The 26,823-nt window shown below is 43.6% G+C and overlaps 1 protein-coding gene across 7 annotated transcripts in view; it reads left to right on the top strand.

The window, feature by feature from the left end:
- The window catches only part of GRAMD1B (GRAM domain containing 1B), a 98,705-nt gene that overhangs the window by 10,310 nt on the left and 61,572 nt on the right, over positions 1-26,823 (top strand). For 6 of the 7 annotated variants that reach the window (XM_075723166.1, XM_075723168.1, XM_075723167.1 and 3 more), the window contains one exon: positions 3,449-3,526. In XM_075723166.1, coding sequence (XP_075579281.1) covers positions 3,449-3,526 — 78 coding nt within the window. The remainder of the gene's footprint in view (positions 1-3,448; positions 3,527-26,823) is intronic. The other variant, XM_075723169.1, reaches the window with a different exon arrangement.

Below are 26,823 nucleotides of genomic sequence, written 5' to 3'. Positions count from 1 at the left end.
CTTATATTATCTCCAGTATAACAACAGTAATTTGTTGCTATACCATCTCAAAGGAACATGGTCATCCTAAAAGCATGTCAACTTAAAATGGACCGAAAAGCATAATAAAACAATAGGCTCTGCATTTCAGCTGCTCTGTGCCTTTTAGGGAATTTAACAGCTGCACTGTCTAATATTCAGAATGTTGAAATGATTTTCTTTGTGTGAAGAGCTCACAAACTCTTGCAAAGCTTCCATGCAAAACACTCTAGTAGTGAAACATAGCTCATGTTGAATACTATCAAACAGACAAGTGGGTAAAAACTAATTTCTTCCTCCCGCTCTGAGTTTGTTTCATTGCTTGTATTATTGTGTTCACTAGTGACAAGGGGATAAAGTGTTGTATTGCAATGTGTTGCAATATCTGGATTCCATTAAACTTTAAACCTTGATTTGGAGGATTTTTTGAATGAGAAATTTAATGAGGGGTGGGTGAGCATGAAAAGGTCTAAGGTTCATCTTGTATAGCTGTCCAAAAGTAAACTCTCACATGGGATTACCAGCATTGCAGGTGCTGTTTGTTGGGTTGTGATATATTGGGAATTCTTTTTTGGTAAGTGTTGTTGTATCTGCTTGATCTGAATTGAAATGGCAAAGTTTTGTGGGAGTGTTACTTGTGAAGAAACAAGTAGTTATAGAAACAGTCCCTGCCATGCTTTCTCATATCAAAAGCGTGGTAATTCCTTTGAATTAGGAGGGAAAAATGTGGTTTGCCTTTTGCACTCTTTCCAAACCAGTTTACTGGGCCGTAATTAAGCTGAGAAGTACAGGAAAGATGTTTCTTTGCTTTTTGGGATATATTGTTCTTAACCAGCTGTTGATTTATAGCTTGAAGCCAGTATAGAATTCTTATTCTCTGATTATCCTTTCTACACCGAGACACTTAAGAAAAGAAAAATGACTAGAGTATGTGGGTGTGAGCAGAAAATTAGATCTGTCCTCTTGCTGAGAGGCTCTCGCAAAAATGTTTACCCCTCTTGGCTCTGATGGTAAAACTATATACTGTGCAATGGGGAAACAAGCACAAAGTATTGTCTGTGGGATTGTGTCTATGCGCCCCCTTGAGATGCGTGCCTATGACTTCGTGCAATGCACATACTTTAAATCTGTAGCTGGAAGTCATAAATATTGCTTGAGTTTTGTGGTTTTGTATGTCCAACCTCAAAGGTTAACTTCTATATTATGTGTTCGAGGATTTTATAAATACCAATCATTAATTACTTCTGAAAGCTTCAGCCTGCTCTCCTTTCTATCTTAACAGCAAGGAACAGTTTTCTGCCTTGTGTTCTGAACAGGCAGCAAGAATAGTGGACAGTGCCAGGTGTGTGATGTCTCTCAAATACTAAGTGGCTCTCCAAGACAGCTGTTGTGTTTTTCAGAAAGGTCATGTTCAATAAGATGGAGTCCTTGAAGACCTCAGAGAAGCAGCTGGTCAAAATTGAGGTGGTTGATGAAAATATGAAATGAAAATAAGACCTGTTGGCTTTTTCTTTTCAGAGGAAACTGCAAGCCCCTTTCGCAAAAACTCTTGATCTCATAGGGGGAAGAGAAAGTTCTTTCTTTTCTCTTCCTTTTTTGAATAAAAACCCCAAAATGGTCATGTTAAAGGATTGTGATATGCTCATGTTAAAACTTACAAAGAGTCTTCCAAGAAAACGAACTAATTGGAAGTATACTTTGTGGGGAGGAGGACAGGAATTTTAAGGGTTCAGATCCCTAAAAAGTGAACATGGGAGCTTGTTAGAGCCATTTATTTATACAGCTTTGCTGAAGAAATGCTGTTTAGTACTGGAGCGTGTAGTTCTCATCTGTCACTGAAGTACTTGCTGGTTCTAGTTGCTCCCCTGCCTGCCTGACTGTATTTTGTCATTCCTTGGAAGTATGAAGACAAGATTATAGATTAACTTCTAAACCTTTTCAAGTATTTTCGCTGTTAATATTCTGTGGTGGTAAAAGTAATCCTTTTTTTTTTTTTTCTTTTTGCATGGGACTTAATTTATTCAAGTCAATATGCTTGTTAGCATTTGAAGTATCTTTCTGTAGTTGAGTTGTAAAGCGTAAGTAGGTGTAGGTAAGAATAGCTATAATTTCTTCATGCAAGCACAGTGTACATTTAGAGAAGAAGAATAGTTCTGTTAATGTGTTTTTTTTTTCCTGAGAAATTAATTTAAAGAGGGAGAGTATTGCTGGAATGGTAAGAAGTTCGAGAATGCTTGCACAGCAGAAGCAAGTGTTTTCTTCCAAGAGATAGGATCCTCCTAGTGGTTAAAAAGGTCAAGGCCAGGTTTAAAAAAAAAACCCCAAACACACACCCCCAAAACAAACAAGCAGACTTCATGGAAAAATCCTATTAAAGTGTTTTAGTACTATGTTTTCCACCCAAAATAGGCGTTACTGCCTGAGAATTATTGCTTTTTAGAATGAAAAGATGCAGTTTGGTCCTTTTTGGTACTGTATTTGTATTTCTGTGCCTTTGGGCAATGTGATGTGCAGATCTGTGTACAGTGCAGTAGAAGCTGTGATTGCAAGCATGCATAGGTATACCTGAACTAGCTTTATTTGAATAGCTTAGGTTCTACCGACAGCGAAGCCACAGCATTTTTGGCACAGCCTGTGTGCCCAGTGTCCCAGGTGGAACTGTGCAGTTTGTGCTAAAGCTGTGTTGCTGTAAGTCCACAGCCAGTGGTACCCAGGCAAAGTAGGTTAAAGCTAGCCCAGGAACATCTGCTCTTTGCACTGCAGTCTGTTACTTGAAGGCAGAATCAGATGTATCTAGTGCTCAGAAGGAAAGCTCTTGTAAAGAAATGAAGCTATAAAAATGAGAAGCTGGAACCTTGACGAGTCCTTGGAGCAGGTGGAAGCTGCTAGACGAGAATAGGGCTAACTGTACAATAGATGTGCAGGGGAAAAAAAATAAATAGCCCCCAAAACACCCATTTAAAGAGGGAGAGTGACATCTTGTGGGCTCAGCATGCAACTATGCATCTCTCCACCAGAAATTTAGTGTTGGCTGCTTCATCCTTAGTAAGAGTTCACTTTAGCTGCTGTTTTGTCCTGCTGCCTCAAAGTGGGGAGTATATGAACATGTTTGGTATTTGAATGTTAAGCTGTATGAAACTGTTCTGGGGTGGCACGATGAAACACGGTGTATAGGCAATGTGCAAGGTCACATCTGTATTTTAGAAAGTTCTTAGGAAAGTGTTACTAAACGAGGTTAAGAGGCTTCAAACCAGTCATGCCTGTTGTAAATCGGATATGAACTTACTGTCTCCTGTTGTTTTCTCTTTGCACCCCCAAATATGAAGTATGAACCTTACTTTTTTTCTTGTTCTGGCTTTAAACCAGAATGTTTCATAGGGACTTACACAAATCTGTCTAATTGCTTCTGTTTTCCTGTCTCATGTTACAGCAGCCAGCAGAGCAGCCAGCAAAGCAGCCACGATGATGATTCGTCCCGATTCTTGAGCCCTCGTATGCGTGACGACAGGTAAGTCTGTGGCTGAATTGGGGGAATGCTTGGAACAGCTCAGTGAAATTACATGGGCTGGGCTGGTTGAGGTTCTTATTTATTTTCCCTGCATTGCTCCAAGTTGTTTAACAAGAAGTGTGATTTACATTGGTCTTATCAATGTCTCAGAAGATGCATTTTTCATCTACTTCAATGTAGAACTTGTGGGACAAATGCATCCAACTCCTGAAGCAGCCTGTTTTTTCTTTTGAGACTCATTCTTCAAAACTGTAGCCAGTGTAGATAGCTTCAGCCTTGCTGTGTATTGATCATTTAGCAGCTCTGATTCTTAAAAACATGCAAGTGAAATTTCATATGTGGTCCTTGTCCTCAGCAAAGACAATATTGAGCTTAGGTGTTTGACTTCTGATGTGTTGTGACAGTCCTGAGGTTTCTAGAGCTCATGTGTAGCAGCTGGGTGAGAACTGCTGTGAAGTTCCAGAAAAAAAACTTAAGTTTTTTGTACTTTGGACTGATTAATGACTGCTTCACATTGCAGCATTGGCACAAAAGCTGTTGAAAAATGAGTGCTTATTTTTGTGCATGATTTATTATTGTTGCTTTGCTCAGAGCTGTATGATTAAGAGTTTTGCTGTATCTTGTAGTTCATCTTTTGAGCCTGAATCTGCTTCAGTTTCTTCTGTTGTGCATGAGCTACTACCACCTTTCTATCCTGGGCCAGCTCCTGCAGGCTTGTTTCCCTACTGACATCCTGGGTCCAGTGTTACATCTGGACTTTGGTTTCTGAAACTCCCATTATTTCGTTACTGCATTGCACAGTGGAGTTATGTTGCGTTTTACTTAGCTGATCTTGTGACTGTGGGTTATAGTGACCCCACAGCAGGGCATATGAGACTTGGGAAGTGCTTCCTTTGTGCTGCTGTGTAGCGGATTACAAGAAGCATCTGAATGTGGCATCTTCTACTCCGCATGCTTATATCTGGGCATGGTCCCTCAAGGAGTGGTGTTTCAGGTCTGTTAGTTATTCCACATAACTGTCTCTGAGGCCAGAGGTCGGTCTTACTAACTGTGTAGTAGGGCAAATGCTTACTGAACTCAAACTCCCCCCTATGATGTCAAAGGCCAATGGACTGAGTAAGAACTGAGTAGCAGCTGAGTAGGCATCTGCGGAATTGACTCACTTGAGAGAATGTCCTGACCCTGAAGAACTAATTAATATCCCAACAGAGTTTGGCTCAGAATTAGCACTTGGTAGTTGCAGCTAACCTTTTCCTCCATATGTTTCACTCCAATTATCAGTCTTCCTGCTGTGGAGCCTGGCATAGTTGACTAGTGGGGAGCAGTGTTTGCAACCAGGAAATAAAGAATCTGACAGCAAAGCAGATGGGTACTTAGGTCATACCTGGGCTTCCTCTGTGTAATGCATGCTGTTACACCATTTGATTTGGGTTTTCCTAGGTTAAACAGGGTTAGGCTTCATTAATACTCAGATGGGGGGATTTCTGGGCATAGCAAGAAGGGAATCATTTGGAAGTGCTGCCTGTTTCAGATGCAGACTAAACTGGAGCCTTTAGACTGGTGCTTAGAATATCTTCCTGGCCAGAAGGGACATGTTTTAGTTGCAGCGCAGTCAGATCTCGGACCTATTTATGCAGGGCTGCGGGGAAGTTGATCCTACTCACCTCTATTATTGGTGACCTGGAACATTCCTGCTGCCTAGATTTAATTACAAGTAACTTTTGTTTTCATGGAGGATACTGATCCTAAAATGCTCCATGTGAGAGCTAGTAAATTGCCTTTGCTACTTTGGTTTTTTTCTTCCTTTGCCAATGTAATTGCATCAGGCTCCACTGGTTATAGCTTTCCTGGATACTGGTGGCTTGTGCTCATGAACCCTAATGAAAAAGTAACTCCAACACATTTTGAGTTTCGTGTAAGGTGTAAAGCTGGGCATGAATTAGTGAGAAGGCTAACAAAACCCAATTTGAGAGCTTGCTATTTACTATTCCTGTTAGCAAAGTTGAAGGTTGTTTCTGAGGCATCCTTAATCTGCTAGACTCTTGAAAATTGAATGAGGGTCTTTCTTGCTGCTCTTGTGGTATTTTTGACCACTAACCAAAGGTCCTCCACCCAAAGGTTTGGAGTGTTCTGCTTCTGTTACAAAGACCTGCAGGCAGTTCTGCTCACTTGATCAATTGACTATTGTACAGCAGCTCTTTAAAAACCAAACAACCCCTCCCCCCTCAAAAACCGCAAACAAACCCACAACCACCCAGGGGTTTCAGCAGTCCTGTAAGTTGTGACAAAAGCTGAGCAGAGTAGGGCAGAAGAGGGGAGAGCAAGAAACTGTGTGGTATGTACTGAAAGGTGCACCTTCTCTTGGGCGTGCTGCCTCTGATACTGCAGGCAGAAGGAGCCTGTGCTGCACTTAAAGTATTAGAGCAGAGAGCAAGCGAGGATCTGCATGAACCTCAGTACATCTGGGAAAGTGCTGAAGAAGCTACCCCAGCCAAAAGTAAAGGGATGCTGAGTTGCGAAGTTGACTCTCAGATAAAAACTTGGAGAGAAATACATAGCTGAGGAGGGCTGAAATCTGAACTAGGCATATCCAAGATCTTAACTGCCTGCCTGCTCTTATGGTAAAAGATGGTACTAGGGGGTGCTGCTAGTAGAGCTGACTTCTCGGTGATGGATTTCCAAGGACCATGCTCCAACCCTCAGGTCTTTTCAGAGAAGACTGAGAATTTTGTTGTGCTGCTGGCAGATGTGTTTGGTGCTTGCTAGCAATTCTTTTTCTTGAGGTGCGAGTGCCGCTGTTGGCTTGAGCATTGTGAAGTGCTGCCATGGTCCAGAACCCATACCCTGAAAAGGTGTCCTGCAGCACAGCATTGAAGCAGGTCTGCCATCTGCGTGTATCTTCTCTGAGGAAGAAGCTTTCCTTCTGCAAAGTCATGTAAGTTGTCATGTATCTGTTATGCCTGGTTTATGCTGAGGGAGCCCATACAGATTTTGTTTTGGGGTAACTGTGCCTTATGGGTATTTTTAGAGCCACAGAAAGGAGAAGATAGTGGGACCAGCTAGAAAGAGTCAGGTTTTACATGAACTTAAGGTTTGTTTCCTTGTTCTCTGCCTGGGTGAGTTTGGATGAGTCCTTTCATGTTGCTGTTTATGAAATAAGGGAAATTCCTTTTTTACCTCATAGCAAAACAGAGGTGGTGAATTGTCTTGAGTTGCTTGTACTGAAACACCACAACTGTGTAAGTACAAAGATAAGCAGGGCTGAGTTACTGAGTGTACAAATAATTGTGCTCCCAATAGCAGCTTGACTTAAAGTAATTCAGAGGGTGGGTAAAGTTGGCATGGAGACAGCCAAAGACTTGGGTGAGAGGTGTGCACACAACAGACTCCGTAATCACTGTAATGAGACAAGGTTATGTATGAATTACCTTAAGCTTTCATCTAGTTTAAGTCCAAGTTTGTGAGCCTGCTTTTGCTTGATCCAAGGACTTGTTCTTTGTCATGATACTGAGGCACCCATCAGGCTTAGGGTGCAGAGTATGTTTTAATTAAAAGTGAACCAGAACTGAACCAGAGGAAAAATTGGTCCTTAGACTTATACTCAGTCTAAGGAGGAGACAAACTGTTGAAGAGAAGAGAGCATGGAAGGTACAAGGATGGAAAGCAGTAGGCTGTGGCGAAATGGAGGGGAGAGAAGTGAGTGGCAGTTTACAAGAGATCATATAAAAATGATTTACATTAAAAATTAAATGTAAATCAAAATTATTTACATTAGAGATCATATCAAAATGGAGGAAATGGGGAAGAGCAGTTAGTTTTAAGATATGTCAAAACTTGATTGATATGTCCTACATCTTGGCTGCAGGTTCATTAGTCCCTAAGTCTGTGCAGTACCCTATTCTGCTAGTTCCAGGGGTGCAGGGCTTGTTTTTCCTTTGCAAAGCTAATAAGGGTTTCTCAAATAATGGATCAAAGTTTGCAAAAGAGAGCTTGCAAGGAGATGAGGGAACAGCTTAAGACATAGACAAGTTTAAGAAATTGTGAACACTGCTTGGATTTCCAGGAAGTTGCGTAAAGATCAGAAAAGAGGTCCAACTTTGAAAATGTGCCAAAATGACATCCTTGGGGTGTGTGTAAGAGGTCAGGACAAGTTCCATATTTTATTTATGTACCCAGGGCTTGCTTATGCTGCATCTTCCTAGCCTGTGTCCCTTTCCCCTAGATACAAAGAAATTGGTGCTAATGTACTGCGTCCGTTTGCCTGCAAGTGGTGGCACAGCAAAAATTGCCACTTCTGCAGCTTCAGGGAGAGTGGAAGGTTTTTTCCATTGCTTGGGGCAGCTGAAGATAAGCAGGTGAGAACGGAGAGCAAAATGTGGCTGTGCATGCCGGGTTTGTTCTTGAAAGGGGAGGCTAGGGGCTAACAGAGCCCAAGGACCCTTGTTTGCATGTCTGGATGTGATGATTCTGCAAGGAACAGAGTGCTCTGTCACCTGAGCTATGCCAACCCACGCAGCATGGTGCAGACCTCCTGCATTATTAAGGAGAAAAGCTTACTGGAGTAAAAGGGAATGGTTGCTGTTTTAAAGGTGATGATTAAGTAGAAGCCAGCTGCTGTTTTCTAGTAGGAGTGTAAAATTTGGGGACACTAGCTCACTGCTCTTTCCAGCAGTGCTAGCTGTAAGGGATGCCTGAATTTTGAGTCCTTGGTAGGAAGGGTCCTAATACTAGTCAAATCCCTGAGTAGCTTTTATCCATCTCAGATGAATGCCTGATGCATCATCTTTAGGGAGGTTTTCAAAAGCGATGCTACAGGCCTTGTTCTGGAGAAGACTGGGAGGCTAATGAGCTCTGAGGGTCCCAGACCAGAACCCTGATGCTCTTGCAATAACTTTAGGATGAGTTTGGATTTGGATCTAGTGCCAAACTCCAAGGCAGTTGGTCTTAATATTAAATAGAAAGTTTAACCAGAATGGCCCAAGTCTCCTCTGTGACACAGGAAAGATGGTTAATATTTAGATTCAGAGCTAGTATCCTTTTTCCCCTCATGCCTTCTGGTTGCTGCTGCTTCCTGAGCTCTAGCATTGAGTCCCTACTGTGTAAGACAAGAGAGCAGCTTAAGATCAGTGCTCTTTCACTTGGATTGCCAGATTGGCTGCTGTCAGCAGAGTTAACTGTGACTGGAAATACCACCTGCTCTCTGTTCCTCATATGCCAACATTGTTTTTCCTTTTGAAGATGGGCTGTTGTTAATTGCAGAGTATGCCTATTTTCTGCTGTCAGTGGAGGTAAGGCTGTTCGTTTTGTAGGAAGACAGTATTGGATTTGATTCATCAAAATTGTGCTCCGCTTGCAATCTCTTTCAGTCTTGTTCTCCTTTAATCTTAAGGAGGCTGAATTGAAAGCACTTTGATTTGAAGCAAGGGGGATATTTCCTGTTGTTCCCTTCTCCATGACTGTGAGGGGTATGGAAGGACAGATACTTCTCTGTTTGTCTTACTAGGGCCAGAGACAAGGATGAGACCTTGCAGGATGAATTGGTTTGCTTGTGCCTTTTCCTGCACTTGGTGGTTGTTGCTCAGTGCATGGGAGCCTGGAGCTTTGAGGAGTTCAGAGCAAACTTGAGAGCAGAGTCAGTTTACGCTATCTACAATAATGTCAAATATTATGCCTCTGGGCATTAGCTGATTGCCTCTCATGAGACAGTTTCATTGATATCATGGATAGTTTTTGTGCAGACAATAAGTAAAATAGATTGTGTGAATCCCCACCATTGATAAAAAGAAAAAATTCTTAAAATTTGGCCCTCCAGTCCAAGCTGACAAGGCAAAATGATACCTGCTGATTTCCCTTCTAAAAACAGTTAGCTCTGAGACAGAGCTTGTAGTGCGAGAACCTCCATATAGATCAGTAATGTAACTTCGCAAGAGGCACAGTCTTACACCAGATATAACAGCAGGATAAAGCAGGTTTTGGGTCTTGCTTTTCTTTCCCAATCCGTTCTGTGTCTACTGGACTAGTGTTAGTTAAGGTTAAATAAACCTCAATGTGCCTTGCGTATCACTGAATGCAGAGGAGGTCTGACAGACCTCACATGGCTGCATCACTAGCTCGTGATGCTCGGGAACATGAGGAGGTGGTGAAGAGGTGTTTTAATGTCCCTCTTTTTCCTTATCTGAGACACTGGGCAGACTCCTTACCCTTCCTTCCTGTTCCCAGGAGCAGGAGTTTCAGTTGTGTAGCTGCACTTCACTTGCAGACCTTAAGCAATGGTCACCCATCAGCCTTGTATCCTCTGGGAGCACTGTGATTCTCAAAATATTGTGGAAGCTATCTTGAAGCATGTGGAGAAGCAGCAGAGAAGTGGGTAGGAGGCTGGGACGCATTATAACTAACCATCCCCTTTTATAGGTCTCCGGTTCTGTATGTAAGCCTCCGTGGCCCTTGTCAGCAGGCTTTTTTGTGCAGTATGCTGTCAGCTGCTGAGCAGTTTGCATGGTTTCCCCGTGCAGCAAAGCATTCACTGTGCCTCGGAGACTTCCCTGTGTTGCTAACAGCAGGTCTGAGGGAGTGAGGCTACCAACTGGGTGCTGAAGAGCATGCTGGTACCTATAGCTCGGTGTGAGCTAATCAAAGATATTTCCCTGTGCTCCTTGGACAGGGTTTTCTGGTGTAAGTAACCTGCTTAGAAGGACCCAGGTTTTGCTAACTTGCCTCTACCAACGAGGGCAGCAGTCAAGCCCTGGCTGCGGTGCAGAATGTATTGCTCTTCTGTCTTTGTTTTCCTGCTCGCATGTTCTACCCAGGACTTATTTCAGGTAGTCATTGCTGTGAGATGCCAACTGGCTGTTAAGAGCAAGGCTGGTTGTTCAGAAGACTAATTTAGATTTGTTCTGCTTGCACCTCCTTCCGTTTTGTACCAAATGTGGAGAAGGAGGGCATTCTGAGAGGGAAAGTGTTGGCATTAAGCCTGTTTTAAGGCCTCTTGAGATTGTCTGAAAACTGTCCAATTGTTGGCCAAATAAAGGGCAAGATAATAAAGACAGACAAGGCCTTTGTGGGCTTCTGTTGCAGTGCTAAAACTTCAATTCTGCTATAAAATCAGCCATCAGGCTCGGAGAACTTAACTGATTTCAGCCTGTCACAGCCAGAGCTAGGGGGTTTCAAAGATGCAGAGAAGCATCTGGGGAGCCTGATGCCTAATTTTTAGTGTGTGGCAAGGTTTATGCAGTGATGCAGGAACCTGTATTGCAGACTTTTACTTTAAATCTCTAGGCCAAAGTTTCCCAAGGTGTAGAACACACTCCTTTTGATGGGGATGCCTTTTTAGGATGGGGTGTGGCCTGGAACACACCAACTCTCCTTCCAATTCTATTGCATGTGCCCAAACTTGAAGTGTCTGGAACTTTAACTGTGCTGGTGATCTCTCCTTTCCTTCATAACACTTGTGGAAATGAACTGATGCCAGAAATCAGTGCAGGCTTTTCTCAAAAAGAGCACTGTGTAGGCAATACCTCTTTGTCTCCCTGTCAGAGAAACCCACCTTTCTTCATGCTGGGAACATTTTAACCGAGATGTCATTAGAAACCAAGATGTACCTCTGAGTCATGTCACGAATGTGCCTGGCGCTCCTGCTGCAAAGAAAAGCTCTGAAAATACATTGTTCCTTGCTTGCATCTTATGTGGTGTGACTGATTAATACAGTGCAGTAAAACAAAGGTGGTGTTAAAATAAAATGTGATGGAGTGGTGTACAGCTCTTCAGGTCCCCTTTTTCTAGCCTCTTTTCTTTGTGAAGGGAAGGGGATGTTTGGGGGAACAGCTGGACAAACACCAAAAAAGTACATCTCAAAATACCATTCTGGGGTTCTGTGTTACTTTTTCAGTCTTTAACTAGGTCTCTTCCCCCCCGCCCTGCCCCGATGGAATAGCTGCAAATCTAGGTTGTTGTGTGTTACTGAAATCTTTTGTAATACTGTTTGCATGCAGCAGTGCCTAGGATCCCTGTTCATAGTCTGGGATCTGGTGTGCTATTTAAATGGAAGCAAAAGGTGGTCTTAGCTGCACAGAAATCAAACTGTAAATCTAAGCCAACAGTCAGTTGACAGAGAAGACAAAGAGTACGGGAGAATGCAGGTAACGGAACTTGTCCTTTAGTTACTCCGTGGCCTTTGGAGCCAAAAAGCCCCAGTTTGAAAGGGGCATTTCCCTCTTCAGAATACTGCCTGGGAGGTGGAATTGAGGCCTGTGTATCCACTTAAAGATAAGACTAAAAGACTAAAATGTGATGCCAGACACCCCAGCTGAAGAGGGGACCATACAGTGTCTCAGCTTGTGTGCTACTGTTGACTATTCAGGTTAGCAGATCGAGCTGCTGATCATGGTGTCTGCAGGAGTACATAGCATCTCTTTTGCCATCCTTAGTACAGCGGTTTGTAATTCCAAGCAGTGGAGTAAGAAGGGTGTCTCAAGGTAGTAGCCACTTGAGTTTGAGGCAGCTTTAATCTGCCTCGATTCTTAATAAGAGCTCAAAGCTTTCAAGCTTTACCTAACAATCCTGGAGATGAGATGGAGCAAAATGTCCTAATTTATAGTGCTGTGTCTGACATGCAGTGGGCATAGAAAAGAAGGTAAATGCTCAAGTGATTAGGTGGGGAGAAGTATTGCAGGGATAAGCAAGTTAAACCCCCCTTGTTGAGCCAATAAATTGACAGACAGGACTGGTATGTGTTGAAGGGCAGAAACTGAAGGCTTATCTTTTTTACACTGCTTTTTTAGTTCTTCCCATGTCAATTTTTTGAGAATCTGGGACCATAGTATATGTCTAAATCAGAGCTGGCATCACTGTTCACAGCCCTGGCTTTCTAGCCAATTGCTTAGGGAAGCTGAATGCACAGAGGGAGGCTGATCGTTCTGCTTAAGCTTCAGACTGCAGCTGGAGGAGGAAGTGCTGTTGACCCATGCTGCCTCAGCTTCCATGACACTCTGGCAGGTTATGAGTCGTGGAAGGGGATCTGGGAGTAGCTTTTTTTCAGTTTGAATGCATGTGCTTCTGCCCTTAGAGAGACCTTTACAGGCCCTTGTTTTATAGTGCAGTCGTCAGCTGTTTCTGAAACCCAGCTGCTCGGTGCGGCATATTTCTTACTTTTCTATAGGGACAGAAAAATTCCCCCAAAATCTAAGGGCACTTGTCTGAACTAGAAATTCAAGTTATTTTGGATTTGCTTGGTGAAACACCATCCTAATCTTTTAAGATAGCTGTTGTCTGTTGTACAGATTGCTCTCAATGCGAGTCCCTGAACAAAAGAGCTTTTTCCTAACTTTACAGTCAGCACATAAACACTTTTATCATGGCCTCTTCCATGCTTTTAGTGCCATGTATCTTTGGGGTATGCAAGTATTTGCAATGGTTACCTTGGAAAATACGTGCATCTTTATAGTTGTCTGTCTAAATGGGGAAGTACCAAGTGTTCAGAATGAGTTGTAATACAAACTAAAACAGAAACAATGTGGGGTGGGGAGGAGGGGAATTACGTGGTGATGGTAAGTACATGCTTAATTCTTGCTGTATTCTATGACCACAGGAAGTAAATGCTGTTTGGAAACAGAGTGCATAAAGAATAGCTACTTAATGTAAGAGGTAGTTAAATGTTACATACCTTACAAAGAGATCCTTGTAACTCTGTGTTTTACCTGCTGCTTTTTGCATACCTCTTCTCCACTCTGAGATTCTAACTCTATTTAGCAGAGCATTGGACACAGTAAGAGGAGCTCATCTGTGTGTCCCTGGGAAGAAGTGTTAATTGGTGCTGGTTTGTTGGTGGGAGAAGGGGGGGCACCTCAACCATTAAGCAGAAAGTGTGCAGGGTCCCCTGTGGTGACCTGAGAGCTCAGACTGAGCTGCTCCATTTACCAGTGGATCAGAGTGTCCTGGCAGAAAAGGCAGAGAGCAGAAAAAGTTGCTTGTAGTGTCATCTGGGTGGAACATCCTTTTATGGACTCTACCTCTGCCAGCCGTACTCTGGCTTCATTCTGAGCTAAACACCCATGCTTTTCACCCAGAAGAAAACTGGTAGTGATGTTGATGCTCAAACCAGTTTTTGTCCCCCTGTTTCAGGAGATTTGGGAAAAGCTGTGTTAGCTTCCACCTGGTAACGGACAATCTAGTTCAAGAGAAGCGGTAGCTGGTTAATTCTGGCCTTGAGAATTTCATTCTGGTAATTATTAACCTCAAATTCTTTTTGCTTCAATAGAGGATTGTTAATTCTCTCAGGTTTTTGTATCTTATTCCATAGCAGCAGTGTATTGGGCAGAGCATTAAAGGCAGCTGTGTCTTTAAAATTGAATTGCCTGGGATGGAAGAAATCTGAGAGCAGAGAAAGGAGACTAGTGCCTCATGCGCAGATCAGGCTCTTTGGAGATCTCTCCATAGCTCTGCCTTCTCATCAGCCTAGTCACTGCTCCTTCCCTCTGGGGCCAAACTGCTGTGACTACAATAACATCAGTAAAAGCTGTCCTAGAACTGTCTCAATGGTGGTATTACAACTTTCCATGGCGGATTCCGAGGTCACCGCTCTCTGCTGCTTTTTCCCCAAAACTACTGTGCGTGTCTAAACAAGCTGGGATTCTGTCCTCTTTCGATTCAACAGTGTTTTGTTCCCTTGCTGCTGAAGTGACGGTTCCTCACATTGCTGGGGAGCACATTGGCACTTGGACAGACTTCCCCATTTCTGCAGATGACTGTAACCGTGTGAGTGCTCACTGACCCCTGCATTTCTTCTTTTCCTTCCCCTCTTTCCTTGTTTTTCTTCCCATCCATTTCTTTCTTGGCCTTTGCAGAGTATTTGTTGTGCAGCTCAGTGATAAGATGGCAGCATGTGTCTCCCCACCGCACCATGCATCGTAACAAGGTCAGGCATTGTAATGGTACAAGCCAAGGTCCGTCCTTGAGCCCCTCTGCTTGTTTTCCTGTTCTCCTGCAAGTTTGACCTAATACTTTTCCTTAAGCCTTCTCTGCTGCTTGTTTTCCCGTCCCTCTTAAGTACCCTGTCCCAAATCTTCTGTTGTAGTATGCTTAGATATGTGCTGTCTTTCCCTAACCCCTTCCTCTTGTTTAAATGGCAGGCCATATGTAATATGGGCCTGCTTGAGGGAGGTGGGTCTAACAAAGTTTCCGGCACTGTAAGATTTTGTTATTTCTCTGCTCTGCAAAAGACTCTTTGCTTCAGGCTGAGATATGTAAGTGCTCAGACTTCTTTGTGAGCTTGAGCAGGCTGTTGCTTTGTGCAGCACCTGCCATGCATCAGTCCTGTCAGAAATTAGGAATCTTTACTCCGGGTTCCCCAGTGAAGTGTAGCTTTGTGGTATGTGACACTGGGAAAACAGGCATCGTCTTTATTGTATTCCTGCTTGCAGCCTGTCATCCTTTGTTCTACGCTGTTGCTGATGCCACTGCTGCTGGAAGATCCCTCGAACATGCGAGAGGTAGCGAGTGACTTGGGCTGTAGGAGGCTTTCACTGTTGGTCTGAAATGCCTCTGCAAACTGGAGGCTTGTGTTTAAGACATGGGTACTGAGCCCCTGCTTTAGATACTTTCTTCTGTGTCAGGTTTCAGAAATGTAAGATCCAGGACCTTTCTCTTCCTCTCATGAATTTGCAGTCATTCCTCTAGGGTGTTTATTCTTGAAGCCAAAATATTGTGGTGTATGTTCTTGCTACAAGGTTTTCACCCATTTATCTGAAACATGAGAAGTTAGGTTTTTTTGCCTAGGATATTGTGCTAGACACCCCACGAGTCCGGGTGAGTACAGAAGACTGTTTCTCTGGTGTGCAACCTGTGTGTCTCTATGGATTATCCCTTAGGCAGTGCCAGCCCAAAGACCGAAGGTTGTTGGACTCCATATAAAGATTTAGCTCAATCTACTTGAAAGACTTCGAAGTTACAAAGGATCCAAAGTGTCTTGGCTGTTAGGCACTTTAAAGTACTGTGATTTTGAGACACTAGATGTTGAGCATCATCCTGAGTGAAAATCTTGTTCTGTTAAGGTATTGGGCTGTGGAGTGATGTGACTTATTTCACACCATGAGTTATTTCAGAATATCTTGAGTTAAATGAAAAAGGAGATGATCAGGCCATAATGTTTCTGCCCAAGGTAATGAAGTCTTACTGCCTTTTTGCTGGTGGGTGGCTGCGAGTTATTTGCAAAGGAAGGTAAAAATTAGAAGATGGCTTTTCATTTCCTGATGATTTCAAATCAAGGAAGAATTTCTCTATGAAGCATGCCATGAGTCATGAAGTTTTCTGTTGTTAGCCTGCCCCTTTTCAGAGTGAATGAGTCTTTTATGGGGTGGGGGAGGTTATTCCACCATCTCAAGCAAATGGAAGGTTAAGAGTTCAAACATGCAAGACAATGAGGGGAAAAAGAGCCAAAAGACTCTGTGTAAAAGCAGCAGTCCTCTTTTGTTATAACATTGCTCAAGAAAGCAGCAGTAGCAATCTGAATCATCCCAGTTTCTCCACCCTCCTGCTACGGATCCTCTTTCTCCTTACACAATAGTATAGTATTCTTCATCCTCCACAGTCTCTCTAGGGAATTATTTTTCTTCACCTTTTGATGGAGGGGAGCTTCTCTCCATTCTCTTCTTCCAGGATAACTGAAGCTGATGCTGTTCTACCTTGCTCTCCCTTCTGAGACTGTAAGTTCTAACTTGCATGCCATGACAAACGCTGCATTCACATAGCTTAGAAAGAAATGCCTTACGGGCACTTTCTGTTCTAGATACAGCGTAACTACAGCTCCCATGATGCCAAGAGTGTGAAATGCAAATTTTCTTTCTGGAAATGAAGTCTCGTGATTTCCCAGCTGCTGCAGCAAAGAGGGAGTCCCTTCTGATATTTTTTTTTTTTTTCTGGGGAAATGGCGGTGTGCCCTACCTTGCAGATGCTGTGATTGCGTATGATTGTCTCTGACAGCAGAGGCTGTAGAGCTGCAGAACGCTGCTGACTTTAGGAAGGATTCAGGAGTTTATCCATCTGGCACATTTTCCTGGGGATCTGTACACCTGTATGCTAAGGTGCATAACAGTTAAACTGTCTCTTCCTTACATTCTGGCATTCTTCATAGCAGCATAGCAGTTCTTTCTCTCCCTGTAGTGTTTCCTGATTTGCTTCTAGTTTTCTCTCCCACTAGTTCTGTTACTAACAGGTTTTGGTTTGCATGTGTGTTTCACAGAGGCACAGAGTTGGGGTTTTTTTTTTACTGTTCCTCCAGCTCCTGCAGACTTTTCTTTCTTGCCATACGGAAGAATCAAACTGAGCTGAAGTGGTGCCTCAGGTAGCATGTTGCACTCTGTGCCTGCAGGTCATGCACTTTTTCTAGTGAACTAATCTGTCTGAGTTTTCTAAGCCACTTGTTTCCACTGTGTGGGTACTTGAATAAGTAAATTTTTCAGTTACTGTGAATCTTTCAGAGGTGCGTCTGCTCTGGTTAGTGTGAAGCTAGAACTGTAATGATGGGCAGTAATAAAGCCACAATGATGTATCTATACAGAGGATGCAGTACTGGCTGTGAATTGTGACAATGTGTGACTATTTGAAGGGGCAGTGACACTTGCAGGTAGTGCTTCTAATAAGCAATGTTTTCTAATTTGTAAGATGTCTTTTTGGAGGCAATTACAAGCTCAAACCCCGAGCTAACATGACTGTTGCTGTAGCTATTTATAGAGCTTTGAATTCTTACCCAGACCTTAAGTGTGTCACAGTGGGTTGTTCCCTTCTGAAAAATGGACTTCCTCAGGAGATGTTTCCTGTTTGCTCTTAAGTTCATGAGCTATTGCACCCTGCTGGAACTACAGATAGCCTCTGCTCTAAAGAGACTGCAACATGGAAATTCGGCTTTTTCTGAATTGCAAAGTCAGCCTTCACTGGTTGTCTAGCTTGGGATTTGCTGAAGGTCCTTTATGAGGCTCTTGGGTGTCCTCGTCCCCGTCCCCCCCCCCTGCTGTGAATACTTGTAGCAAAATGCACACAAATGAGTAGACTGCCATTAAGGGACTTCAGCAGCTCCATAAAAGAGGGGTCAGGGAGTAGATTGTCCACAGTGTGTGCATTTGCTGTTTGTGTGTCTCTGTGTCTGCACTGGATGTCTTATGGTTACTTTTTGAACTACTGTCATCAGTGTTATAGCATAGGAGGCATTTGGAAATCCATCTAGTGCACAACAAGGATGACAGTCCTTATCCTAGTAAGAAACTCAGGTGGTGTGGTGATATTTTTCCTATGTGGCATTGGATTGAATATGTCAAAGCTGCATTATATCCACAGCAATGCTTGGGATAGAGATTCAGAAGTATATATTATGGTCTCCCATGGCTCATGATCTACATGTGTTCATCTTACGGGCTTTATGTCTCTGATGAGCATGAAGGTGGTGTATTTGAATATGCTGAGTAAAAAGGTGAAGTGTGGCAGCCTTGATTTGTATAAGCAGGTGACTGCATGAATGCATCCCAACAGAGAAAGGTAGTGGAAATACACATTTCCTGTGTGGCAAGACAGGGCTCGGTGGGCGGGTTCTCTGTGTATGTTGTATACTGCTGGCCCTGTTTAGAGGTGCTTTGGGTGCTAAATATTGTTGTCTGTCTGGACTTTGGGCCCTCTTTACTGTTTACACTGCACATCTGCATGATAGTGACATCTGTTATATATTCCAGTGCATACTGATGACAGGACTGCAAAATACTTTTAATACAACAGAATCCAGTGGGTCTGCTCTATGGGCGGGGTGTGTGTATGTCTGTGCGCAAGGGAATAGTAGTGGCATGTTTTTGCAGGGATGACATAGTATAGCTGCCCTTCAATGTGTGTAAACTGTTTAGTGTGTTGTAAATTCTTTGCCAGTGCCCCTGGTCTTTGCGTACTGTACTGTGGTGCCTGCTGTGTGCCTGAGCACAGTGTGCTGCACTGTTGTATGAATAAGCACTTTCAAGCAGTGATGTTTCTACCCTCAGAGTCTCTTAATGTGACTGAGCGCTGCAGTGTTTTTTCTACCTCCTTCCCAGCCAGGATTGCTCATGTCTGTCTGGTTTGCCAGTGCCAGAGCGCTCTGAGGAGTTGCGTACAACGGTTCCTGGGCTGGCTAGCTAATAGGCTGATTTACTGTAGTAAAGTAGGCCAGGAGGAGCCTGCAGGACCGGGGAGGGAGACGCTGGGTGATGAATGGGGCGGCATGAAGTCACTCTGCTCCGCCAATCAGGGCCGGCCGCAGCCAGGCAGGGCCGCGGCAGCTACGGATGCCTCCTGACGCTGGGACAAATTTTACCTTAGATGATGATTTGATATTTTCGGTCTGAGCTGAGGGAGTGCACCAAAGAGTTCCTAGTTTAGACCCAATCATTTCTGAGTGTTACTCTGAGGTGAGTGTTCTCAGTAGGGTGCAGATGACTAGCCTCCACCTTGCATTTTTCTCTGCACGTGTAAATCTCTCTCTTTGAATGGTCTGTCTCTGGTATGCTTATTTTGCACCATTGCTTTTCTACTTGTCTGGCTGACCCCTTTCACTCTTTCCTTTCAGGAGCTGCCTCTTCCTTTCCTATTTCCATCCTCGTCACGTCTGATCCATCCTCCTTTACCTGTGCACTGCCCAGAACCCACTTGCTTTCTTCCTTTCTCCTGATTCCTAAAACACCTATTTTGGGGGGGGTTGGTTGTGTCACTCCCCTTCCCATAGAGTGAGAGGGAGAAAGTAGCATGCCTGGAAGATGGGTTGCTTGCCTCCTCCGTGCAGAAGCCCAGACTTCAAAAGGAAGCTGGGAGGAGGGTCCTCTCTCTTTCTCAGCATCCTACTAGACCTTTGGGTGGTGGCAGGGGGGAGGAGTTGGGGGGCATGGCAATGACTTGGGTCTTGTGCCAGACTCCAGTCAGGTGTCTAAATTGGGACCATCTGCTCGAGATGCTTTTTCTGCCTGTTTCTGGGGGCAGGAGGGAAAACCTGGGACTAGCTCTTAAGTGACTTCTTGTTCTCATCCTCCTGTCAAGTTGTTTGTCTTCTCTTCATCTTCTTTTGACTCTCCCTTTCTCTCCCCTCCCTTTTCCTTCAATACTCTTGTTTACTGATAGGCCAAGCAGAAAACATGGAGACGTCTGATATGGCGACAGCAAAGGTAGGATGGAAATGCTGCCGGCCTCACTGTGCGTAAGTGGTTTCGCTTGGCAACTTCTTACTTGGTCTCTTGCCCCTTTTCCCTGATGCTGGGAGTTGGTACTGGTGCTGGGGTTGATGATGGGATTTGGGTTCTGGGAGGAAGTAACACTGTGGCCGCAGTCTCTATATGTTGCTTTTCTGGTAAGATTTGAGAAAATCTTGAAATGTTGATGCTCTAGGTAAAGATCAGGGGTGGGTGAGAGAGAAATAGGGGAGTCTGTGTTACTGTCGGTGGCAGTTTGTCGGTGAAGCCGAGGAGGGAGCCGGGATGCTGGCAGAAGCCTGCTTTGCTGCTGTATGCGAAAGTGACACTAGAGGGTGCTTTAGGGGCAGCTTTCCCACTGCGGGGACTGTTGCGTGAGTAGAAATGCCTTTTGGCAGCCGCCTTTTGGGGGGGGGGGGGGGGGGGAAGGATCTCGGGGGAGTGCCGAGTGAGGAAGTAATTCGAGCTTATAGATGCATCCGCCCTTTTCTGTGAGGCTTCTCTGTTGCCTGTGCTGCTTGCTTTTACAAGGTTGTAGGTTCTGCTTTCCTGTGGGCTGACAGACTGGAAACTTGTGGGAATGGAACTGGATGGATTGAGATGGGCTTGTGAGGTAGAAATGGGAGATGTATACCATGCATGGCTTCAGCATGGTTCGGTGAGATGTGGGAAGCGCAAGACTATCTCACATTGAATGGTTGTATCTCATGGCAGGGACCACTGAGTATGTCTTCATAGCAAATGGTTTATTTTCTAGCATGAGCCTGCCACTGATGTGACTTCCCTTGGCATCAGAACAAGGTTAACGCGTAGGGAATGTGTCTGCAAAATGTATCTTGTGCTGTTATCTCAGCAGGGTCTGAAAATTAAACGCGGTTGAAAAGAGCCATAGCTTGGAAAGAGTGGGAAATGGCATTAGTAAAAAATCTCTGGGTTTTGAGCTTGCACTGAACTGGATGCTCTAGCATGGTGATATGGCATGCTGTGTTCCAGGATGTAACTGTTCTACCTGGGGATAGAAGTCCATGGTTAACCCTTCCCTGCCCCCCCTGCTCCCCCCCCAGTGCTGTTAACAGATTGTAGGGCTTATTCTTATGTCTCAGCTAGAATTCAAGTTGAGTTTGAGTGTTCCCTGTTCACATTTGTTTCTGCTAAATACTGTATACTTTTCGATTCCATTTGCCAGAAGCCTGGGTGACACTGGTGAACAGCTGCCCTGTTTTGCCCCGGGACTGGGTTGCATGCCTGTGCAGGCTTTGAGTTTTTAGTGTCTGTCAATAAATAGTGTGAAGTACTTCCAGATAAATGTTGCTTTATAAAAGTGAAATCATCCTCACTATCATGTTTGCTCAAGTTTCAACTGCCTGTCACTGCAAACCCACTTATAGCTGTAATGCTTGAAAAAAATTACCACTGAGAATGCTGAAGGGACAGTGGCATCGGAGCCAATTGAAAATGACACTCTCCATTTCAGTTATAGCTGTTGTGGCATTTTGGGCGACTCTAGCTTTTCTGTGTTGAAAAACAGGCATTTTCAAAGACAAAAACAACAAAGTCACTTTGAAGTCCTTTTTGTCTGTACCTGTTTCTTATAGTTTCTTGTTTTTAATTAAAGGAAAATGTGATCTACAGTGTTAAAGCACCATCTTAGTGTGAATGTACTGTAAACCTTACTATCTTTTCAAGAAAATGTGTCTTCAGTGGAAAAATTGAGTCTAGTTTGAACCTTGTAAAACAGATACATCTTGGAAATCAGTTATGATGTAACTATTACTGGAAGATATACAGGTTTGTTTAGACTTACAGCATGGCAAGTGCTAATGTTTAGTCCCCTATTCTTTGCTGAAGCTCAAATGTTCTTCCATGGTGTAGATTTTCTTTTCTGAGTTTGGGTCAGTTGCCCATGTTAGAGTTGGTTTGGAGCATCCGAGGGATGCTATTAATTTTGCTTAATTTCTGCTGGGCTTAGCCAAAGCTAGAAAAGAACTTCTGAGAAAGTTTAACATTTATTTTCTCAGCTTGAGATGATGCCAGAAGTGTCCATGGGATGTAATATCAGGATGTTACTTCCACGGTTGCTCTCCATTGCGTTGCACTGTTGCTTCCTGTTCTGCTGGGGCACCTTTCAGGGTATCTCAAGAAATGGCATTTCCAGACATGCCAAAGAATGGGCCCATATTTAGCGCATTAAAAATAGGGAGGGATGCAGGCTTTACTATTTTGTAGTCTATGGTTTTAATCCTAGGGTAGTCATTCATTCATCCTCATCTTGAGGCTTTTTTCCGAACTGTTGCTGGAATCAGAAAACTGTTTGTCCCTTGTATGCTATGGGGCACCTTGCTTTGGGATTGTGACATGGTGCTGTGTTCCCTTGCAGCTTTGCTTACATGGTGCCCTGCTAAAAGTAGGAACCCCAATTGTTTTATCCCTGCTCTTTGCTGAGTGCCAAGGGGAAAAGTAGTTAATCTGCTAGAGAAAGGAGGAAGTGTGGGGGGGGAACCACACCAAAAAAACCCCAGGCCAATGTGAAGCTAGAATGCTTCCTGGGAAAGCATGAATCATTCTCCAGGTAATCAGCTAGGGGAAATGAGGAACATAAATCAGCGAGCTGCCTTTCATTCCCCTGACACCGAAGGGTTCTTATTCTCTGTACTGTAAGTACATATGTGGAAAGTCCTCAGACCTTTTAGGGTGTGTGTGGGGATATTTAAGCACCTGATTTACTTGTTCCATCTGAAGGAAATGTGTTCCTCTTATGAGCTGTAATGGGAATGATGAGTGAAGCCAGGAAAGATGCCTATTTACTGGACTGCAGAGCTTTTGCTTAGAGATTATTTCCTTGGCTTTTATTAGATAGCACTTGCTCAGGCTGGGATTGCTTGGAGAAGTATGCATAAGGGGGAAAAGGACAACAGAGTAATGCAAAATAGCTGGTATGTGAATAAAATAGTGCTAAATATTAAATACTGTCGTATGACTTGTAATTTCTGTAGTTGCCTCTGTGCTTCCAGCTTTCATTCAGGCCCTGACAAGGGAGGTGGCAAAATGCTGCGTATGAATTGCCTGTTTCTTGCCATCTGACTGGAATGCAAGAGAACATCAAGACCTAATTCATTACCGTCTGCCACTTTGTAGAGATGTTCTTGCTTGTGCAGAGGGCATGTAAAGCACTGTCCCATCTGGACAGTACCATTTAGTACTACTTTCATCCAAGTTAGAGGTCAGAAAAAAAAAGCAACTCTGGTTTTGTGTATTACAGCCCTAACTTTTTTTTAATTCATGTGGCCTTGACAGTTTATAGTTACAGGTCAGGAAAGCATCTGGTCTTTTTTCTAAGACCTTTTTTTTTGGTACTCATAATCTCCAAGTCTTTCTTCAGTTTGAGAAAGTTCTGCATGGTTTTTACTTTGCTGCTGTTTTTAGTGTTTGTATGTGCTGTTTGACTTCCTCATCCTGACTGGTGGTGGAAGCAACCAGAAGCCACAAGGGAGGCTGTATTCATGGTATTCTTGCTCTGGACCAGAAGTACTCAAAATGTCACTGGCAGTAGGCCAGGATCCAAATTATCTTGTTTTAGTCCTTTTTGAAGTTTATGAGAATTTTGCCTGGGAGGGACAGGGGACAAGGCAGGACAAGAGACAGCATGTAAACTTGTCTTAGTGTTATTTATTGTTTATGCTTAGCAAATGATGTACCTAATAATTTGCAATTAAAAAATGAGATCCCTTTCCCAAACAATAAAAATTCTATTGCAATAAACAAATGCTTTGACTTACAGATTTTATGGCTAGAAGGGAAAATTATGAACATCTCATCTAACATCCTGTATGAATGGCGGTTGTTGGTTGAAAATACATGCATGGCTTTGTAAATAGGTCAAATACAAATGAGCGCGAAGAAGAGAGGAGACTGGTATGGGAAGAAATAATGGAAAAATGTTGGGTTCCGGGGGGAAGGTGATCTAATGACAGACATGACAGGGAGCTGAGAACAGAACACAACACAACACTGAAAGAAGCGAAGGCAGTCAACAGAAATGCTCTGAAATAGCTGATGGAGGAGGGATATAAAATAAAGAAGGAAATGAGAGGAGAAGGGAAGTAGGAGCAGGTGTGGAGAGAAAGGTGTTTAGGAAGAGGCAAAAGATGCAGTTTTCATGTGGGCGCAGAGGGCTGTGAGAGCCACAACGGCAGCATCTAGTATAGAGGTAGGTACGTGGATGAGGGAGGCAGGACTGTGGCTGAGTGAGGGGTGGGTTACAGAAGTTGTAGGCACTCTTAACTGGTTGATGATCCTGGTGCTCCAGTTAAGCATTTGTACTTTGGAGACTGCTGCCCTTCTCAGCAGGAGTGAAGGGCACCTCTGTATGTTTCAAATAGCTGCTGTTGAATTCAGGCGTTTTTGTTAGGCAAGAGAAGAGAGACCATGGTAGGTGAGAGATAAAGGAGACAATATTGTGGTGTGTTCAGGATTTTGTGATTGCTAATGTTGGCCAAAAAGACACCAGCTCTTAGAAATCTTTCACTGTTTTCAGCTGTTATGCTTGTTTCCATGAAATGTGAAAACAAACTAAAAGGAAAACCAATGTTTACACTTGTATTACTATTTTTGCTATTTTTTTACTATTTGTATGGAAAAATAAAAGAATTTTTACCAAAAGAATAATGATGCCTTGGGAAAGCTCTTTCACATGCAAAACATGATCATCAGATCATTTGTCACTTACACTGACATTTATACAATCCAAAACAATCTATCATTGATGCTTATTACAACCATGTGATGAATGTTTCATTTCAACATGTAGTTCCAGGAGTGAGTGAAAAGACATTGGATTATAAGGTCTGTAGCAGAGCCATAAATGCATTTGGATCTCTCAAGTCACAGTTCTGACTGTGCTTTTTTTCTCTTTTCCCATTTTCCTGTTTGTGGGATGGATGCTCAGGATGGAGTAGGTAGATAATTTATCTGGAATTCAACTTGCGTGTGACTTCTAAGTATTCTTAGCACTGCGGAGGTGGACAGGGTGGCTGTGCATAGCCTATCTCGCTTGATATCTACATATGCTCTTTTGTTACCTTATTTAAATTTTAATATCTTTTTTTTTCCCCGGAGTGGTTATGTGCAGAGGATGGAGAAAAAGGAAAGGTGGCCATGTAGCATTAGCTGACACAGATGGACCAGTCCAGTAAATGTGGCATTAAGTGTAGTGACAGTGGGGTCACCTGCTTGGGGTTCCCTGAAGATGGTGGGTGACCCACAGTCCCTTCACCAAGGCTCCTGCTGTGAGGATTTCCAAGAGCAGATCCCAGCTGAATTGCGGCAGAGGTGTGCCTGCCAGCCGGATGCTTAAACAGATACTTCCTTCTTCTAAGTGGTCTATCTCCTTTGATAATTTCCTAACCCTCATGTTATTTACAAAAAAAAAAAAAAAGTATGTGACTGCTTATCTCTTAATACCTTTCTTGCCTGAGCTTTGATTTCTAAACATGTGACTCTGCAGCATTAGTCTGTCCCAGATTTGCCAAGCTTGCAGGTCTCCTGACCCATTTTGCAGCATTGTGATTTGCTTCCCTCCTTGACAACCTGCAGGCCATGGCGAAAAGTTGAGTCCAAGCCAGGCATCCCCTATAGGTTGGACCTGATGAGGGCTGAATCTGGCATTATGTGGGGTGAGATTTGAATGGGGTTTTCCCTTACTGTTTGTCATGTGGAAATGTGTGTGCCCAGCTTTACGCCCATGTTAATGCTTTTTGTCTAGAAAAACAAAAAAGTGTTGCAAAGTTCATGTTGGAAACAATTCTCACAGCAGGCGATTCAAATCTCTCTGCCTAGCATGGGGCTCTCCTGCAGGGTTCTGTCCATCACTTGCCTTCACAACTGGAGTGGAAGACAGTTTTGCACAGGGTGCAGTTTCACACTAGTTGTTTCCTTCTGCAGCAGGCACCCAAGCATGATAGTATTTAAAGAAGCAAAAGAGTGCAACACATCACAAGTGTTTGGGAAGCTACTTGGAGGGAGTTAGCACTGACCTGAATCCCTTTGCCATTCAGTTCCCCAGAAAGACATTTCAGTGTTACTTGCAGTTTCTAAAACTTCAGCCGCACTGCCAAGATGCTGTTTCCTTTCACCTGCCCTGGAATGACCAAAGCCCCACAACAGTGACTTCCTGCTGAATTCAAAACTGAAACTTTGCTTCTGTCCACCTATTCAGGATTTTGGAGAATCGGTGGGAAAAAAAAAAAAATCTGGTGCCTTTATTAAGCAAAATATGAAAGGGGAGCAGCACATGTTTGTTACTTCCCAAAGGTGATGTGGGCATCACAGTCTCAATGTTTCCTTAGGCAATGAGGACAAATTTCACATAAAGCGTTGTAAACCAGAACAGAGACTTTGAACTGGTACCCCCAGCACCCCCCTGTTCACTGAGAAGTCAACAGCAAGGAGCTGGTGATATTGCAGGTCAAGATTTTTGTATCGTTCCACTTGGAGATGTCAACTGAAGTCATTGGGATGGGGGGGGGGGGGGTGTGTGTCTGTGTGTGTGGACCTTGAGTTTGGGTGCAAAAGAATGACAAATAGCATAAACACCCTGCCCGACCAAACAAAAAACCCAACGAACCTTCAACACAGTAGCATCTTACTATTTTCATATACCTGATTGCTATATTTCCTCTACCACTACTGCAATTGCTGAATTCCTTTGGGGTTCATGAGCAAGACTCTGTTTCTGTCCCAAGACCAAAGATGTTCAGAGCTCTCTGGGGTGTGTGTGTGTTCATCCTTGGATGCTCCCGAGCTTCGCTTTTTGAAGTACTTTAGCTGATCCTTTACTAAGAAATAGTTAAACTAATTTGAAATACACTGCCATGTTCCCTGTGCCGTGGGAGTAGTAGGGCGCATTTACATCCTGCGAGGTAAAGAGAAGAATTCCCAGGAAAAGTGTAGTGTATTGCAGGAAACGAGGGGGGTGATGCAATATCTGGCACTTCTCCCCGCTTTCGGTCAGGCCTTGCCTGTGCCCCAGCCCTCTGCCTGCTGCAGTGCAGGTCTTTGTCACACGCCGTGAGGGGAAGAGGTCTCGACGCTCATGTGCCGAGTAGCGCTACACGA

Source organism: Pelecanus crispus, chromosome 19 (genome assembly GCF_030463565.1).
Source record: "Pelecanus crispus isolate bPelCri1 chromosome 19, bPelCri1.pri, whole genome shotgun sequence".
NCBI classification, from domain to species: Eukaryota; Metazoa; Chordata; class Aves; order Pelecaniformes; family Pelecanidae; genus Pelecanus; species Pelecanus crispus.
This window is presented reverse-complemented; position numbering and strand designations above follow the sequence as displayed.